The 19,667-nt window shown below is 38.3% G+C and overlaps 1 protein-coding gene across 1 annotated transcript in view; it reads left to right on the forward strand.

Annotated features, from left to right (window-relative positions):
- The window catches only part of rock2a (rho-associated, coiled-coil containing protein kinase 2a), a 78,418-nt gene that overhangs the window by 55,313 nt on the left and 3,438 nt on the right, over positions 1 to 19,667 (forward strand). The window contains 15 exon segments of the mRNA XM_028437261.1: positions 1,684 to 1,843; positions 1,944 to 2,104; positions 6,724 to 6,908; positions 6,995 to 7,064; positions 7,563 to 7,666; positions 8,406 to 8,592; positions 9,709 to 9,802; positions 9,880 to 9,974; positions 10,724 to 10,915; positions 11,025 to 11,193; positions 13,127 to 13,197; positions 13,268 to 13,356; positions 13,442 to 13,520; positions 15,924 to 16,191; positions 17,387 to 17,600. Coding sequence (XP_028293062.1) covers positions 1,684 to 1,843; positions 1,944 to 2,104; positions 6,724 to 6,908; positions 6,995 to 7,064; positions 7,563 to 7,666; positions 8,406 to 8,592; positions 9,709 to 9,802; positions 9,880 to 9,974; positions 10,724 to 10,915; positions 11,025 to 11,193; positions 13,127 to 13,197; positions 13,268 to 13,356; positions 13,442 to 13,520; positions 15,924 to 16,191; positions 17,387 to 17,600 — 2,138 coding nt within the window.

The following is a 19,667-nucleotide window of genomic DNA, read 5'->3' on the forward strand; positions in this document are numbered from 1 at the left end:
AGCATTCTATTATACATTATTAAGTTTGTACCGAGTTCCCCATGCTTAGGTGCTTTTACCCTGAAATCAGGGTCAGAGACGGAGAGCATTTGGACTCTGAATGGGCTTTACCAATGATAACCTAAGGTATTTCACGCTGAGTAATAGAGGGTTTTACATTATTAATTATCATTTCGCTGATTTTTCAAGTCAGTGAATTAAAGACCTGAAGAATGAGTCCAGTTTGGGCTCTGGCTACAGGTTTGATGCCCATAATCTACTGTTGAATGAATTCTCATGAGGTACAGTAATACAAGTGTTTATGGGGTGATTGGGGGTCTTTCATCTCCCCCTGCTGTCTCTGGCCAGAAAACAGCATGTGCAAGACGTACTGCTTTACGGCAGCCCAATACAAACTAATGCCAGATTATGACCACATGGTTGTCTATAAATTAACTTTTTTCAAACTTATATCCTGGCGGAGCCAGCAAAAAAAGGCAGAGAAGACCTTTGTCTGAGGAACGGAGCAACTCCATGCAGTGACAGCTCAGCAGCAACACAGCAATCACAAACACTGTCGTCGCGGCAACAGGCACGCACACATACTCACAACCCAGCGCTCCATCAGGCAGCACACACACAAATATCCATCCATCCATCCATCCATTTCCCACATCATTCATTTATTTGAATGTTTCTCTTCCTCATACTGTTCACATGGGACTATATGTGTGAAAGCACTCTTAATGTCTCTGTTGTATTAGGATTTTTCAGTGATTGTTGCTACCGTCTTGAGAGAGCGTGTAGCGGTGGGGTGGGGCAGGCGGCAGGAGTATAGAGTTTTTACAACAGTGGCATAACCAAAAGGGATCTTTAAGTGGAGCGCTAAGCGCAAGTTACTTAGTTCTGCCTTAAGTACATTTTAAAAGAAAGAAAGTAAATAAAGTACATTTCTACACCCAACCGTCACTGAGTAAATTATTATTTTTTGTTTTAAATGATCAACGGACATTGTGAAACTACAAAAAGAATTAAATGACCAGACAACAATCAAATGCATCACATCATAGCCAACCAATCAGATTAAACATAATGCATGGCACCAAAACAGCATTGAATGCTGGTTATTTTCTCAGTGGTAGAGCTCATAAATGCTATACTTGGAGCCTGATCATTTTTTCATTTTGAATTTAATTCATTGTTATTATTTATTTTATTTTTTTTAAGAATTGTACATTTTGACAAACCTGTTATTTTATACAGATGCCTTTGTGGAAAATAAATTAAGTTCCAATTGTGCAAGATTTGGTCTCTTCCATTTTAGGTTCATACATGAGATGTTTACTGTATGCAAGGAACCATGGCAAGATTTATTATTAACAATAAATATGGGGGTAAAAGTAACTAGTAACTTTTACTTGAGTACTATTTAATTGAGCTACTTTTTATTTGTGCTTGAGTATTTTATGTATGACTTACTTGTACTTCTACTTGAGTAGGCTATATCAGTACACCTCTGCTTAGGTTGGCTCTGTTTTGGACAATAAATGATCAGAAATGGAATGAAAATAAGTCTCTGAATCTGTCAGATGAAGTCTCTATAAATATAGATCTATTAATAGTTTTTTATACAGAACAAAATAGTTTCTGATTGGTTATTGATATAGCTGCATCTCAGGCTCTTTTTCTAATGTATCTCTCCAGGAGAAGAGCAACAAAGAGATTGATTTGACCTACAAGCTGAAGGTCCTGCAGCAGGAATTGGAGCAGGAGGAGACGTCCCATAAGTCCACCAGGGCCCTTCTGGCAGACAAGAGCAAAATCAAAGTAACCATCGAGGGCGCCAAGTCTGAGTCCATGAAGGGTGAGGATTGGAAGCTTTACTTACTCAGTAGAAGTTATTGCAACTGTTTTGGTTTAGCACAAAAAACTTTTTCTGATGATGTAGGGCTACTTCTTTCCAGAGATGGAGCAGAAGCTGGCAGAGGAACGAGCAGCCAAACTGCGGCTGGAGAACCGAATCCTAGAGCTGGAGAAGCACAGCAGCATGATGGACTGTGACTACAAACAGGCCTTACAGAAGCTGGATGAGCTACGAAGACACAAGGACCGCCTCACAGAGGAAGTGAGTTTAAAGTGTGTTTATGAAGCTGGACAGTGTAGAATGTATTTGGGTAATAAACGCCACCCACAGAAACAAATCCTACAGCTGTTGTGACAATTTTGTGCTAAAATATTGGGAAAAGGGGGAGAGCAGCAGCTGGAAATATCAGTGAGTCATTCGGTAAAACTATTTATCCTTTGATTTTTGTCACAAATGTCAGTTGAGGGTAAACGTTGTTAACTAATGTGATAATTCCCACTGACTGCATCCAGTCTCTCTAATCAGCAACAGAGCTTTCTAGGTGACAGCTGTCTATTGGGAGCAGGTTGGGTGTTTTGCACGAGAGGTCTGGGGCCATTTTTGGAAAAAAAATATTTGTGTGCGAAAAACAACCCGTGTGTCTGTACCTCACTGCTTGTGTGTAGAATTAGGAGTTGTAAATGAAGTTGTCTGTGCGTAACCCATTCTGTGTCTGTATTGACATCAATATGCGTGTGTCATGGAACCGTGACGTTCTATTGACCATTTCTGCACGGGACTTTTGGAACACATTTGGCGAATGCGATCTGTAACTTTTAAACTTGTAACTCCTGCAATACCGCTTGAAACCAGCACTTGTCACTGGTACCAAGTGACAGGCCCTCCAATCGGAGGCAAACTTTATAATAGAACTGAAGTCCGCTGCACCTGGTTTCCCTCCCCAGGTCCTGTATTGCATTGGTTTAATAGGTGCTTGTCTGTTCCGTCTTTGATGGAATCTACCTCATTGTGGCAAGGAACCGAGGCACCAATTTATCAAGTCATCATCTAATATCCAAAGAGACGCCATGGGGGCCTTGTAACTGATCAGCTTTATTAATCTCTTTGTTAAGACAAATAAAGCAGTGCATGTACAGAGTGTCCATTTCCCCCTTTTTCTTTTCTTCCTACGTTTTTGGAGGTGGTTTGGTTGGCAAACGTGTCTTATAAATAAGTTACAAGTTATATAACGTGGTTATGACTTATAAGTTACAATTATAAATATGTATATACAGGGTTCTCACCAGGAATTTTTCACAGCGGGGGGGGGTGCAAATTTTTTTTTTAATTTTTAACTCTTGGGGAACAAAATTTGTTACTGCCTCACTTTTAGGGGTGTGTCATCTAAGGGACCTCACGATTCGATTTTGATTCAGGGTGCTATGATTCGATTAATCAACGATTTTTTACGATATTTACGATTATCACAACTTTTTTCTTTTCCTCACTTTGTGGTTATTTCATACTTTTAAACAGGGTATATGTGTCTGTATCCATTCATTAAAGTAATGAAACAAATGTATCACTATTATCTTTATTTATATCAAATCACCAAATCTAACAATAATCATATTACAAAATAAATAAATAAATAAATATAAAAATAACTAAAATATTAGCTTGTTCAGCTAATTCAATCTAACACAAAAGCTTATTCATTAAAAATAAGCTTTTGAAAATCACCTACCCTACCTTTAAATGAGCTGCATAAATCCCACAAAACACTAAACGTTTTGCTGTTTTAAAACATATAAAACCTACAATATCAGCTCTCATAACACTTGTGAAATTTGGATTTTTAAATAAAATGTGGATGGATGAATGAACACAATGAATCATTAATGGCAGGGACTGTAAGTGCTGAGACAAATGTGCAGCTGTAAGAAAAGGAGCTGGTGGTCAACATGCTTCCATTCACTGTGTTCTGTTGTGCAGTTACACAGCGGTGTGTTTCTTGATGGGTCGCCCCCTTCTGGGCCACGGTATTTTTGAGCCTCCGTGCATAGCGGAGTCCGGACTGTCCGCACTCCTTTAGAGCTTAAATACATGGACGGTTGTTACGTGAGCAGAGGATGCATTGAGGCAGCTCAAGGCCTGCAGGGGTCCTTAGGTAAAGACGGGAGCGTCCGAGCAAAACACCTGTATTAAATAGGTGCATCTGAGAGTCCGTTTTTCTGTCTAGTCTATGTGTGCAACAATTATTACATACTGATTTAAAAAAAAAAAAAAAGGAAAAAACAACAGAAAATCCCCCCTACGTTGCTGAAAACTGAACGTAGGGGGCGTTATTTCTCTGTAGAGGAGCAAAAGTATATACAGGTGCTGATCATATAATTAGAATATCTTGAAAATTTTGATTTATTTCAGTAATTCCATTCAAAAGTGAAACTTGTATATTATATTCATTCATTACACACAGACAAATATTACTTTAGACCGATACAAAAAAAAAAGATTTCTAGAAATGTTGGCTAACTGATAAGTATGAACATGAAAAGTATGAGCATGTACAGCACTCAATACTTAGTTGAGGCTCTTTTTGACTGAATTACTGCAGCAATGTCTGTGGCACTGCTCAGGTGTTATGAGAGCCCAGGTTGCTCTGATAGTGGCCTTCAGCTCTTCTGCATTGTTGGGTCTGGCGTCTCCCATCTCCCTCTTTGCAATATCCCATAGACTTTCTATGGGGTTAAGGTCAGGCGAGTTTGCTGGCCAATCAAGAACAGGGATGCCATGGTCCTTAAACCAGGTACTGGTAGCTTTGGCACTGTGTGCAGGTGCCAAGTCCTGTTGGAAAATGAAATCTGCATCTCCATAAAGTTGGTCAGCAGCAGGAAGCATGAAGAGCTCTAAAACTTCCTGGTAGACGGCTGCGTTGACCGTGGACCAACACCAGCACATGATATGGAACCCCAAATCATCACTGACTGTGGAAACTTTACACTCGACCTCAAGCAACATGGATTCTGTGCCTCCCCTCTCTTCCTCCAGACTCTGGCACCTTGATTTCCAAAAGACATGCAAAATGTACTTTGATCAGAGAACATCACTTTGGACCACTCAACAGCAGTCCAGCCCTTTTTGTCTTTAGCCCAGGTGAGACGCTTCTGACGCTGTCTCTTGTTCAAGAGTGGCTTAACACAATGACTGCAACAGCTGAAACCCATGTCTTCCATACGTCTGTGCGTGGTGGTTCTTGAAGCACTGACTCCAGTTGCAGTTCACACTTTGTGAATCTCCCCCACATTTTTGAATGGGTTTTGTTTCACAATCCTCTCCAGAGCGTGGTTATCACTATTGCTTGTGCACTTTTTTCTACCACATCTTTTCCTTTTCTTCGCCTCTCTATTAATGTGCTTGGAAACAGAGCTCTGTGAACAGCCAACCTCTTTAGCGATGACCTTTTGTGTGTCGCCCTCCTTATGCAAGAGTCAATGGTCGTCTTTTGGACAACTGTCAGGTCAGCAGTTTTCCCCATGATTGTTTAGCGTACAGAACTAGACTGGAGACCATTTAAAGGCATTTGCAGGTGTTTTGAGTTAATTAGCTGTCTTCAATATTGAACTTCTCCACAATATTCTAATTTTCTGAGATAATCAATTTGGAGTTTTCATTAGTTGTCAGTTATAATCATCAACATTAAAATAAATGAACACTTGAAATATGTCAGTCTGTGTGTAATGAATGAATATAATATACAAGTTTCACTTTTCGAATGGAATTACTGAAATAAATCAACTTTTTCATGATATTCTAATTATATGATCAGCACCTGTATATGCAGTATATACAGTAACGTGTATTATGAAGTTTGCCTCCAATTGTAGGGTCTGTCACTTGGTACCGGCGACAACTGCTGGTTTCTAGCAGTATTGCACATCGTTACACATCGCATTTGCCAAAAGTGTTCCAAAAGTCCTGTGCACAGATACAGTCAATAGACTGTCCCGGTTTGATGACACGCATACAGATGTTAATTCAGACACACAGAATCGATTACACACACACAACTTCGTTTACAGATCAAAATTTTACACACATGGATTGAAACACACTCACGGATCAAGGTACAGACACTCGGATTGTATTACGTACACACAAATAACATTATATTACAATAATGGCCCCATAGAGACGAATTACACAATAACGCAATAACAAGTAGAGATAAGAATCAAACACCCAAGACTTCCGGTTAGACATCGGAGATAATGGCTGCTTAATTCAGAGACTCAAAGTGCCAGAAGACCTTAATATACAGGAAAACTTCAACAATGAGATCATGCAGAAAGCTAGCAAATAGGTAATCCACGAGGGACTAGGGAATTTAACAAAGACAATACGTGACTTCAAGGGGGTATAAAAGATGACCTAACAACATTCTAACTGCCTTTTAGAGCCGAGTTCAGGCAAGAACTCATGACATTTAAAGACCTGTCAGTATACCCCGAGATTTCAATTTTCTAAAAATGGTCAAATGATGCTTAAGAGAACTGACAGGTAATGGGAAAAGGTGATATGAAACATATTTGAATAATTGTTGACAACATATATGTAATTCATAGAACTGTCCCCAGGTTTGCATTTAAGTTAATTCTAAATGACAGTTTTTATAGAATTTTCATGACAATTACAATTAGAAAGTCAATTATCTGAACTGAATTACAATTCAGTTATGATTACAACAGCAACATCATATTCTTTCAATTACCGGTACAATTATAATTATATAATAAATGTAATTAATTATCAATTACACAATTATAATTGACCCCAACCCTTATTAGGAGCACCATCAGCTCCACTACCTGAGCTGTGTTCATATATTCTTCATCTTCCAGGTGAAGAACCTGACACTGAAGATAGAGCAGGAGACCCAAAAGCGCATCCTGACCCAGAACGACCTGAAGGCCCAGAACCAGCAGCTCAGCATGTTGAAAACCTCTGAGAAGCAGCTTAAACAGGAGGCCAATCACCTGCTGGACATCAAGCGCAGCTTGGAGAAGCAGGTCCAGGAGCTGCGCAAGTCAGTTGATCTTTATCTGTTTCTGACGGTCACTCGTCTCTGATTTAAGGAGATTGAAGTAAGAAATGTTTTTTTCCTTTTTGCAGAGAGAGACAGGATGCAGACGGACAAATGAAGGAGTTACAGGACCAGTTGGAGGCGGAGCAGTATTTTTCTGTGAGTGTATGCTCTGAGCTCTCATCAAACATGTGAGCATTTTCTTACCTACTTACGTTAGCTAGCATAAACATTAACTAGGATTAGCATTAGCTAGCATAACATAAACTATACCTTGGATTAGCATTAGCTAGCATACACATTAACAAAATTGGCATTAGCCAAGCAATAGCACTAACTTTAGCATTACCCAAGCAATAGCATTATCCTAGCATCCACTAACTATTAACCGAGCAATAAAAAATGTAACAACTCAAAAAGTTTAAAAGTTACAAATTAAAAATCCCTGGAACTTTCTGAACGTTTTGATTTTCTGATCGCCAAAATCGGACAAACGGTATAGGTGGAGTTAACAACCGACGGAAGAAAAACGATTAACAATAGTGAGGATGCCTCCTGCATCCTCAATAAAATTAGTGATGCAATATAGTTAATAGACACAATAAATTCTGCTCATATTAGCTGTGAAGTGTAAAAGTTTTTGTTTCCATTTTCCAGACTCTGTATAAGACCCAGGTCCGTGAGCTGAAGGAAGAATGTGAGGAAAAAAACAAAGTCTACAAAGAGGTGCAGCAGTCCCTGCAGGAACTGCAAGAAGAGAGGTGCCACTTCCTCACATCATTCAATAAGTCACTGCTTTTCTATGTGCAGGATTCAACACCTTATCAAAGGCTGAATGCAATCATACACCTATTTCCTTTAGCTGCTATTTACCATTTATGGGCTTAAAGTCGTGTGTGAGAAAAAGCCAAAATATTATTGTAGGCTTTGTGCTTTCAGCAAAACTCACGCAGACCAACACCTTACTTCATCTGTTACACTGAAACTTGGGCCAAAATTTATTTCTACAGTTGCTAGTCTTGGAAAAAGGTGGTGGATAGATTGTGTTGTCGTATTAGACTGTTCCTTAAACAAATGTTACACCTAATATTTTCTTTATACTGTCAATATTATTAGAAAATGCTGTTTGGAGCAAAATCTTAGTGTTTTTTATGTCATTGTTCATCATAAAGAAACTCAATAGGCACCAAATAATATACAGTGTGTTCATAACATTCAAATTTGGCTGTTTTTTCCAAAGATAGTGGTTCTTCAATATGTTAAGCTGTTTAACACTTTCACAGTTCATATGAGAACCTGTAAAAGCTTACAGAACCTTATATACAGCAACTACAGTCTTGCCAGACGTGGTGATTACTCACATTAGATACAGTAATTAGAGATCTCAACTGGAGAAATATTAAAGTAGACCTGTGCACATCCACCTGTCATTGATTTTAGTGTGCCCACTGAATCTGTGGGCAGCACAGTTTCTAAGATGTGTTCTGAAATGTTTGTTAGGGAATCTCTGGCAGCTCAACTGGAGATCACTCTGACTAAGGCGGATTCTGAGCAGCTGGCACGTTCTATTGCTGAGGAGCAGTACTCGGACTTGGAGAAAGAGAAGATAATGAAGGAGCTGGAGCTGAAGGAGATGATGGCTCGCCATCGTCAAGAACTATCTGAGAAAGACCTCACCATCAGTTTGGTGAGTTACAGTGCCGCCTGCGTTTGAGCCGCATTGTTTAAAGGTCCGGTATTACTCCAATTATTCTAAGAACCCCAACAACAGTATTTGAGGTTTATTTTCCCAAACTCGCCTGTTTTCCTGAGTTTTAGCATTCTGAAAAGTCACTTTCATGACTGCTTCCAACAACAGGCTGTTTTTTGGCCTTCATGCATATGCATGAGTAGGCGTCTGTATATGCTGACTCTCTGTAACCAAGGCTACCCCTGGTAGAGGGAAACATCAACATTTTAGGGCCTTCAATGCAATTTGGAATGATGTACATATTCGGACTCTGCTGATCCCTCATTTGGTCCGATCTGAACACTTTTGGAAAATCAATGGGAGAGACTTCCAGGCCCCACCGGCCACTACTCTACCCAGGTACAAGGCACCCTGCCCAGCCAAAAGGGCACAAGAGATGCCCCTGTTCCCATCGATGGGTCTCTGAGCAATGAGCACCGACTTCCAGGGCATCCAGCAGCCGCAATTGGAACTCTAACCGAAAACCCACTTTTGACCAAAATTTTCTTTTTTTTTTTGGCCTGAAAATTTTTCCTTTCGGCTCTAGCGGGCGCAATTCGGACTCTACTTGGGAATGGTGCACATATTCGTACTCGGGGGGGACTAGACCTTTCCATTTTGCTTGGTACATGACCAGCAAAGATAAAATCCTGCCTCTGGGTCCTGAGAGGCTCTGATGAGAGTAGTAAAATTATATTTGTCCGTTTTTCAATGCAGCCCAAAACAGCGCAACATTTGTGATGATGCCCGGCCTTCGCCATATTTATTTTACCTGTGAGGTAGTTTGAGAGAGAGGAGCTCTTATAGGGTAGGAGGAGCCAGGATTGTCAGGAGGAGTTTCCCCCTTATAAGTCATAGGGGGAAAAAATCCAACTCGCCCATTTGGAGCTCACTTTTTACAAAATGTAGAATAGCATGGGAGGGAGGAAACATAACATTTTCAACTTTGGCCCTCTGAATGAGGCTAAAGGAATGTACATCACTGCAGCAAAACCATTATAAAGTTATTTTTTCATTATACTGCCCCCTTAAAGCTTTAACAAGGGATGTGTCTGTTTTACCTGCCTCGTGCAGCTGGAGGAGGCCAACAAGACTCTGACCAGCGACGTGGCCAACCTGGCCAATGAGAAGAATGAGCTGAACAACAAACTGACAGAAACAATTGAAGGTATTTCATTTCTTTCTCATTTTGCTACAGCTTAAGGCTGCTGTCAGGGTTATTATAATCTTTGCATGTGATTTCAGAGTCAGATAAATCAAAGAATTGGGAGCAGCAGATCAACCAGATGAAGCAGGCTTTTGAGAAGCAGCTGCAGTGTGAGAGAACCCTAAAAACTCAGGTCAAGTTCCTACTGCCTTATGAATGATAAATCTGTGTACTGTTTGTTCTTTAGTTATTCAGTTTGAAAACCAAATCAAAATAACAAATAAGAGGTGTAGTTATTTGTGTTTTTCTGTTTTAAAATTAGAATATTAATGGTGAACTCTTGTTCTGTTTGTGAGATATTTGGATATTTAAGGGGAAATTAAAGCAAGAGTTTAAGCACTTCACATTCTGTCAGAGCGAACAGGATGGTCCAAATAGTATCCAAATAAACTAGTGACTGACTATCGACTGTGAGGCTGGTATTCGTTACCATTCTGGTTTCGTAACATTTAATAACATTTCAGATCACCATGTTATCAGTAATGTTACTTATGCGTTGCTTGTTTTTTTTGTCCAGGAGTAAAAGTCCACCTTCGTCTGTGGGTCCCTTTGTGTGGTGAGCTTAAAACACGAAGCTCTCATCCTAGTTTCCTTCAATTATCCAAATGTCACAGAAACAGAACAAGATTTATTTTTAAAACAGAAAAACGCTGCTTGTCTGGTTTTTGAATTGTCTCTATTTCTGTTAAGGTTTTATGTCAGTAAAACAAAATAACCAACGTGTATTTTTGTTATTTTGATTTGGTTTTAAACTTAATAACCAAAGTACGAACAGTACACGTATTATGATACTACTCCTGTGCTTGGGAATTAGTTTTTCCATTTAGCCTTTTCATTTGTTTCAGTTGTTTTTGAGTCTAAAATGGTTTTGTCCATCCACAGGCTGTCAATAAGCTGGCAGAAATCATGAACAGGAAAGAAGTACGTGGTGGAAGTAGTCGCCGTGGCAACGACACAGACATGAAGCGAAAGGAGAAGGAGAACAGGAAGCTGCAGTTGGAGCTGAGATCGGAGAAGGAAAAGCTCAACAGCACAATCATCAAGTACCAGAAGGAGATCAATGAAATGCAAGCAGTATGTGCCTGTAGACATGTTTAAAAACATGTTTAACTGAAGTCATCCTGTTACTGAAAGTGAGGAAATCACATGTGCCATCACTGCACTTCTTTTTTTGTTTTTGTAGCAACTGGCAGATGAAAGTCAGATGCGCATCGAGCTGCAGATGGCTCTGGACAGTAAGGACAGTGACATCGAGCAGCTGAGGAATCTGCTCCAGTCGCTCAGTGTCCAGTCCATGGACTCTGCCAGTGTCAGCAGTGGACCGGAGTTTGATACTGATGATGCATATACAGGTCAGAGCTTGTTTTTTAGTGCTTTGTTTTCAGTAATTATCGTTATTTATCATACTTGTTCTCTTTTGTCTTGTTGTATTCTCTCTAGGGATGAGTATTGGCAAAGATGTTGTAATACGATACGTATCATGATACTTGGGTCACGATATGATATTATCGCGATATTCTACCCAGTAAATATCAAAATTAAGCGTAGAGATAGAGAATCAAGTTGCTGTATATGTTCATCAGAAGATATTGATCATTCAGAGGACAAATTGAGTCAAAACTTTTTGCTCCAAAACATCCTATTTATTATTTATTAGTGTTTTTGCACATTTTCACTGAAAAAAAGAAAATGCAGTTACACACTGCCATCATAAAATAAAGTGCAACAAGTTTGTTTTCACTGAAACGACTGTGTAGAAGTCTCAAAGTAACCATGACAACATAATGACTGCATTGTAACAACTGTAAGTGAGAACATTAAGGACAAATCACCCTGAGTTATTGATAATGCACAAAAATAAGAAAAAAAAATTATCCTATTGTGTCAGTTTAAACACTGATCTGAACAGATTATATGAAAATAAAATGTCTGTGCATACATAAATATTGCAGGCATTACACACTGTCACCATAAAATCAAGGGCATCAAATAACCATTGCAATAAATAAAAAATAATCATTTTTTTTAAAGAAAAATGTATCTAAAATCAGCACCCAAAAAATCACGATATATTGTGAAATTGAATTTTTTTCACACCCCTAATTTTCTCTGTATTTCAAACCTTTTACATTCTAGGTTCCCTTTTAAAACCTGACATGGGACACCAGATGAAAATTAGCCTTTTTTGGCTAACTGGCTCATTTTCTGTTTATTAATGTGCATTGTCCCTTTTAGATAATCAATAAATTTAAATTCAAGCATAGGAGGACATGAAGATCTTGTTGGGGCTCATATCTGTCACTTATTGCTTGGGTATTGTCAGTTTCTTACATATTTTGTGTTTTATGTATTTGTTGAAGTGCAAACTAGGGCACAATGATGTTGAAATTACCCGCATAAAATTTGTGGCCCACTTGAGATCAAACTGCTCCGTATTTGGCCCCTGAACTAAAATGAGTTTGACAGCCGTGATTTAGAGAGTGGATAATCTTTGGGAAGAAACTGTTGATGAGTCTGGTGGTGCGTGATCAGATTGTCCTGTATCGCCACCCTGAGGGCAGAAGGGTGAACATGTGATGGCTGGGGTAAAAAGTGTTTTTCTCTCTCTTGTAGTAACGGTTGTTTACAATGTCCACAAGTGAAGGAAGAGGGCAGCCAAAGATTTTTTTTCTGCAATTTTAACTTGTTTTTGTAGTTATGTTTTCTATGCTTCTGAGCAGGCTGCATACCATGCATTGTTTTGTTTTTTCTTTTTAAAAAATCTAGTATTTTATTTTGAGTTAGAAGGGGAAAATATGGACAGATTTTTAAAATTATTTAAAATTATTTTTTAAACATTGGCTCTTCGTCGTCCCCTGGTGGCTATGAGGTCCCAACGCATCTGTGCTTTATTTTTAGAAAACAATTACAAATTATTTCTTTATCTAACACACCTGAATTTGATCAATGCGGTATCGACCTGTTCTTCAGAACCTCTGATAACACTAGTGTGTTGGAGCAAAAAAGCGTTCTAAAACCTACAGGAATGCAGTTCTTCAGGACTGCATTTAGACAACCCTATTATTCATGATAATGCGTTTAAAAGAAACAACGTGATTAGGATGGGACTGGTGTCCAACTCCATCGTAATGTCCTGAAAAAAAAATTTGAATTGTGTAAATTTACTGTAGGACTTGATATTATTCCTTCAGATCATCTAGGATTGTGTTTGAGGGTGAAAGTCAATTTGATAATTGTGCAATATCTGCTATAAATTAATGTCTGCGACTATATTTACCTTTTTAGAAACGAGGTTGGAGGGATGGCTCTCACTTCCTGTGAGAAACAATACCAAGAAGTTTGGATGGGAGAAAAAGGTACAAAAAAATCTCAGTGGCACTGCTTCAGAAATGAGAAACTGTCCTCTAATGTGTGTGTTTTTTGTAGTATGTTGTAGTCAGCAGTAAGAAAGTTCTCTTCTACAAAAGTGAGCAGGACAGAGAACAATCCATTCCTTACATGGTGCTGGATATTGAGTAAGTGTTAATGTTTCCAAATCAGCACGACTTCTGCTGATCAATGTTTTTGTGTTAAAAAAAAAAATATATTTTCTTTCCACAGCAAACTCTTTCATGTAAGGCCTGTCACCCAAACTGATGTGTACCGTGCTGACGCCAAAGAGATTCCCAGGATATTCCAGGTCTGTCTCAGCACTGCTCTTATGTTCTTAGCTTTATTTTGTGTAAACACTAAGAATATACTGTAATTTCCAGACTATAAAGTGGACCGCTATGTTGGCCGCATTCCAATAATTTAGCAATTTTCCAAGAAAAATCCACACAAAAGCCGCATCATCACATAGGCAACACTGTATTGGCTGATGAGGGTGCCCTTCAGCGGACTCGGCCAATCAGAACCAGTGGGTGTGCACTGTCGCTGTTCCCATTCAACGTTCTTGAAACCAAAATACAGCTCTTATGGGAGTTTCCATCTTGCAATTTTATCATCATTTGGAGCCAGAGTCTGCACAGCAGGGTCTAGCGAGAGGAGCCCTGGTAACATGTCCCGGTCATTTAGCGCACTGCCCTGATGAGTTACGCAGCCCAGCTAGGCCACAAACTTAAATATCTTTTCCACTGGAAATTCTACCAACGTCTTGTTCAGATGACCAGATCGTAGAGGTTAGTACTAGTTATAGTAGCTCAAAAAAGGCGGAAAAACCGAACCGAAAATTTTAGTGGCGTCTCGGCTTTCTTTCACGACGTCACTGCTATTCACAAAGAGAGCTACGCAAGACCCTAGGCTGTCAATCATTGTCATATATGACGTCAAATCCATTTTTCAACCTCAAATAACTTATTTAAAACAAACTTCACAGAAAAATGAGCACTTGAACACAATGTAGGGTGATAATAACTAATCATCACTGCAGAGTTTAGGTTTGGGAAACAAATTATGTGACGAGTATTTGAACTTTGCCCTTTGACCCACATCCCATCCGTTATCATTGAGAAGACGGGGTTTATGACCAATACTGCAGCCAGTCAGCAGGGGGAGCTCTAAAAATAAAAGCTTCACTTCCCCGTGAGCATGCGTCGTCCATTCATTTTACAGTCTATGATCAGAACGGGCTGATAGGCAGGCTGCTAAACTCCCGGTCGCTTTAACAAAGATATCCGTGTAGCCTATTCTGAGGAGTTTCCTTCTCCACATGAAGTCACCTCCTCACTGTCTACATATCAGTCCATTTACAGCTTTTTATGGTCCATTTATACTGGAACCAGACTGATACATTGCTTCGTCTGTTCTTCTTATCGTGAACTACAGCAGAGCAATCACGCCGAGTCCAGATTCTGAGTCAGAACACGGTTCTTCTAAACAAACCAAACGTTTTATTTGGCTATTTTATGCTTTTTATTGTTGTTTTTTTTTTTTTATTACAAACTGGCTCACGTTTACTGTATCCAGGCTGTTCTGATCTCCGCTCCGTCTCTGTCTGTCCGTCCTCCTTACGTAAGCTTCTCCATCAACCTCAGAGTCCAGAGCACTGATCACTGCTGAACAAAACTAACGCAGTGATTTAACAACTTTATGGTATGAGGAGAGATTTGTCTCAAAAACATTCACAACTATATCCACAATTTGCACGTGTTTTATCATTTGTGTGTGTTATTTATCATGTATTATCATGTGTAAATTTTCAGTTGTGCTTGTTGACTGAGCAAAGTGCGTTTGTGGATCGGTCGGCGTGTGCAATTCTTTTTGAGACAAATGTAACGCAGCTTCGTTCAGATTCTCACACACAGAGCTGTCGACTCATGTTTGGAAAGCACCTTCATCCACTTCGGGGCAGGGTTGAAGTTTATGCTGAGGATTAATTCCATTTACTGATACAAGCTACAAGAATATCTAATAAAGTCACTGGTATTTACTGCAGTGTCACAAAAATCACTGCCGACTTCACTTGTCTCGTCTTAATCAAACTACCACTCTTGGTTTGACTAAAAGTAGTGTTTTTTCTCTTAATTTGAATGGATTTTTATTAGTAATATAATTGAATAATTTCACTCTAATGCACTTAACACTTGGCTTGGTAAAAAAAGAAAATGTTCATAATTTTGTTGGGTTTTTATATATATAAAAAAAAAAAATGTAAACATCTATTTAATCAATTTAAACATTGTAGTTTCAATAATGAATTAACACTGAAACTATTTAATGTGTCCTATTTTTATTCCCTCCCATTTGTCGGTACTGTAGATACAATCTGAATAGTTTAGATTCTTAGTTTAATTACTATACACTAATATTTATTTGGCAAAATGGGTGCACCCATGTCATTTTTACTTTGTGTTATATAAAATATAATGAAGAGAAGTGTCATCAACAATATTTTTACTCATAAAAATCCATAAGAATTTTTGTCAAAAACGACAAAATGATAATCAGAATTCCACCTGGTCTAATGTGAAGCTTGTAAAATCAGAAAAAATCCACAAATTGGCCTCATCATTGTTTAAGCTACGGGATTCAAAGGGTTAGAAAAAAGTAACGGTTTCTAGTCCGGAAATGACGGTAAACACAGGCTCTGTCTGCTCTACAGATTCTTTATGCCAATGAAGGTGAAAGCAAGAAGGAGCCGGAGTTCCCCGTCGAGCCGCTGGCGGCCGGAGAGAAGTGCAGCTACATTTGCCACAAAGGCCACGAGTTTATTCCCACACTCTATCACTTCCCCACCAACTGTGAAGCGTGCACCAAGCCGCTGTGGAACATGTTCAAACCACCACCTGCACTGGAGTGCCGGCGTTGCCACATCAAGTGCCACAAAGACCACATGGACAAAAAGGAAGACATCGTCGCCCCCTGCAAAGGTAGAGAGAACCAAGAAGAAAACAGCCCTGGCTGTGGCTGCACATATACCGTATTTTAGACATTATGATTTACATTCTGGAATTTGAATTAGAATTTATTTCGGCAGTTTTCAGAAAACCAAAACAGAAAAATCAACACTCAGTTGTCTAATTCTTCAGCCCAAAGATTGTAGGTTGAAACTAAGCTTATACATACTGCATCTACCCCATCACAACAAACTAAACAAGGTTCTCTAGATAATCACACACAAAACAATTTAACTTATATTACCATTTTTACAATATACCTTGAATATATATTCTGCACAAGTTTTATACTGTATAGACAGTTTATACATGCACATCAAACATATACATACGTAAACACTTATACATACATACACACGAATGTGCATATTATACTATTTCATATTTACAACACAAATTTCATCAATTAAATTTAGTGTGGCAAAATATATGAATTAATAAAAACCTTTTATTGTTTATTAAGTATTAATATATTTTATACCATTATATGCATATTATATAGGCAAGGCAAATGTATTTGTATAGCGCGCTTCATACACAAAGCAACTCAATGTGCTTTTTATGATCAAAAATTGCAACAAAAAATATCAAACAGCTCAAAAATCAATAAGAACATTTAAAATCAGCAGCAAAAACATTTAAAATCAGCAGCAAAAACATTTAAAATCAGCAGTAAAAAACATTTAAAATCAGCAGCAAAAACATTTAAAATCAGCAGTAAAAACATTTAAAATCAGCAACAAACATTACATCAACAACAACATGACCAAAACTTCTCCGTCACATTTATTAGTGCTGTCCAGGGTAAAATTTTTGCTATTTTTTCTTATATATACTAATGATAAATTTCTTAAAAAGCTTTTTAAACTGGTTATGTTGCTGCTTTGTTTAATTTCATCCTTTAGGCAGTTCCATAATTGTTATTCTCATCCTTTTTCAACGTTGTTCTTGCATATTGATTCTTGAAATGTAGTTTTCCTCTTCAATGATAGTTTCCTTCTTTCTCTAATAATCTTTTCTGCAACCCTTTTGGAAGTGCACCTTTACTTGCTTTATTTATCATTTGGACATTTTTAAATCTGGTGTTTTTAAGAATAATCCATTTGTGTGTTTTCTGTTGTTTTTAAGATTTAAAAACTAAAAACCTCTCCTTTCCATTTTCTACCAGTCAACTACGACGTGTCCACGGCCAAGAATCTGCTGCTGCTGGCCACATCCCAGGAGGAGCAGCAGAAGTGGGTGAGCCGGCTGGTGAAGAAGATCCCAAAGAAGCCTCTGCATCCTGAGAACTTTGCACGTTCCTCGCCACGTGCATCCATGAAGGTGCAGCCCAGCCAGTCTACCAGGAGGCCCAGTCGACAGCTCCCTACAAGCAAGAGCAGGTAAAGCTTCCCAGATACCACACAGATATAGGTTCAAGTCAACCAGGATAAATAAAAGGCCCAGGATGGAATTTACTGGGTTTTTGTGTGTATGTAAAGAACTATGCACAAAAAGTAGATAAACTCATATCAGGTGAATTATTGTTGAATAAATCTTCAAGACAATATTATTACTCATCATCGTGTGCAGTCGTCTGAAGCTAAATATCAACTCTACTAATAGCAGCTGTTGTGTATAATTTTTTTCAGAGCAGGGGACTCATGTACAAAAGGTACGTACGCCCAAAAACGTGCGTACGTCATAATCCACTGCAAACTCCTAATCTTCAGAAACTGGAGTGAGCGTGGAAATGTGCGGTCTTTCACATCAAGTCCTGAGGTGGCGTACGTACGTTTTTACATAGTTGATGCTTTAGATTGTACGGATTTATTACGCACACTATCAAAAGAATACAATACATTCACACATGAACCTCTGAGCTACTGTTGACATGTATCATTTACATATTTTTTGTGAGTTACAATTTTTATATTTTCACTATCTGTCAGAGCTCTGTGAGCTGATCTCCTACAGGTGATCAGACGTCCTCTGAGTAACAGATACGTTTGAACGCTTTAACGCTTTCAGCCCAGCTATCATTAGTAGCCTTTCACACACACACACACACACACACACACACACACACACACACACACACACACACACCAAAAGACTGTTCATCGGTGCGGTGTGTGCGTTAGAGTGGTCGTATTGGCTGTGGGGTTGGCGATTGACAAACCGGTAAACTGACTTCACTTTTAAAGCGCTTTAGTGCCAAAGCGTTTTCCACTGAGTCACATTTTCCTGTTACACATTCACAGCCTGTCAGAACGTCATTTTTTGCGATTATTATTATCATCATCATTATTATTAGTTCGGGATGTAACGATTCACTCAACTCCCGATGCGATTCGATTCACGATTTTTTTTACAAAATGGGACTGTAGACAAATAATGATTGAAAAATATTCTTTTATTTTTTGGGGGGAAAAAAACTAGAAAAAACTGTACTATTTTCCTTTTATTTTTCATTGTCAAAAGAATCCCTTGATAAACTATTCAGAACAATGCAATTTAACTAAAAATAAATCTAAATAAATAAAGGAATAATACAAATGAAGAAGAAGCTTATTAATTTAAATTCTGGTTCTATAGTAAACAATGCTAAACTGCATAATAGTTCTTTTTCTTTTTAAAAGTGCAACTGAAAATGTATTTTGTGCCTTAATTGGACTTTAAAAAGAAACCAGTCTGCATTGTATTTAGGTCAGATATTTGTTTGGACCAGCAGAGGGCGCTGGTAACCCAGTGGTCGATTGCCATGCAGCTAATCTGTGCAGTGAAGAAGAGATGCTATGCTAGCAGACAGAGCTAATAGAAAAATGTGATTTTTACAGATATTCACGTAATATTACAGATATTTTTTCGGTGCTAAAGGGGTAAGGAATAATTTATTAACATGTTTAAGAGTATATATATATATATATATATATATATATATATATATATATATATATATATATATATATATATAAAACTACGTTCATCAATGACCCCTCACCAATTTACTTGATTTAATTTAATTTTGAACATGAACACAACAGCAGTGTATTTACCACAATGAAAATAATGATAATAGTAATTTAAAAAAAAAAATCAAACAAAGCAAAGTGAGAATAAATGGTTACAAAATCCTACACATGAAGCCTGTACATGTTCAAAAAAGAGTAGGAGGAAGTATAAACTTGTATGACCTTAACCCCTTCTAATAACAAATAACTTTTGGCTTTAAAGTAAGACAGTAACAAAGATAAAATAAATAAATAAAAAAAACTTTACTAAATTTGGCCCTCAAAGAGTTACAAATTTCAAAATGTTCCGCACCAGCAGCGCTCGCTCGCAAACCATGCGAGCCCTTCCTGCTGTGAAAGATTCCTGGTGAGATCTCTGGACCTTGTTTGGGGTCAGATTGACAACAGGAAGGTTTACACACCACCAGAATCTAGAACCATTAAACACAGGACGTG

The sequence above is a fragment of the Gouania willdenowi genome, chromosome 22 (genome assembly GCF_900634775.1).
Source record: "Gouania willdenowi chromosome 22, fGouWil2.1, whole genome shotgun sequence".
In the NCBI taxonomy this organism is placed as follows: Eukaryota; Metazoa; Chordata; class Actinopteri; order Blenniiformes; family Gobiesocidae; genus Gouania; species Gouania willdenowi.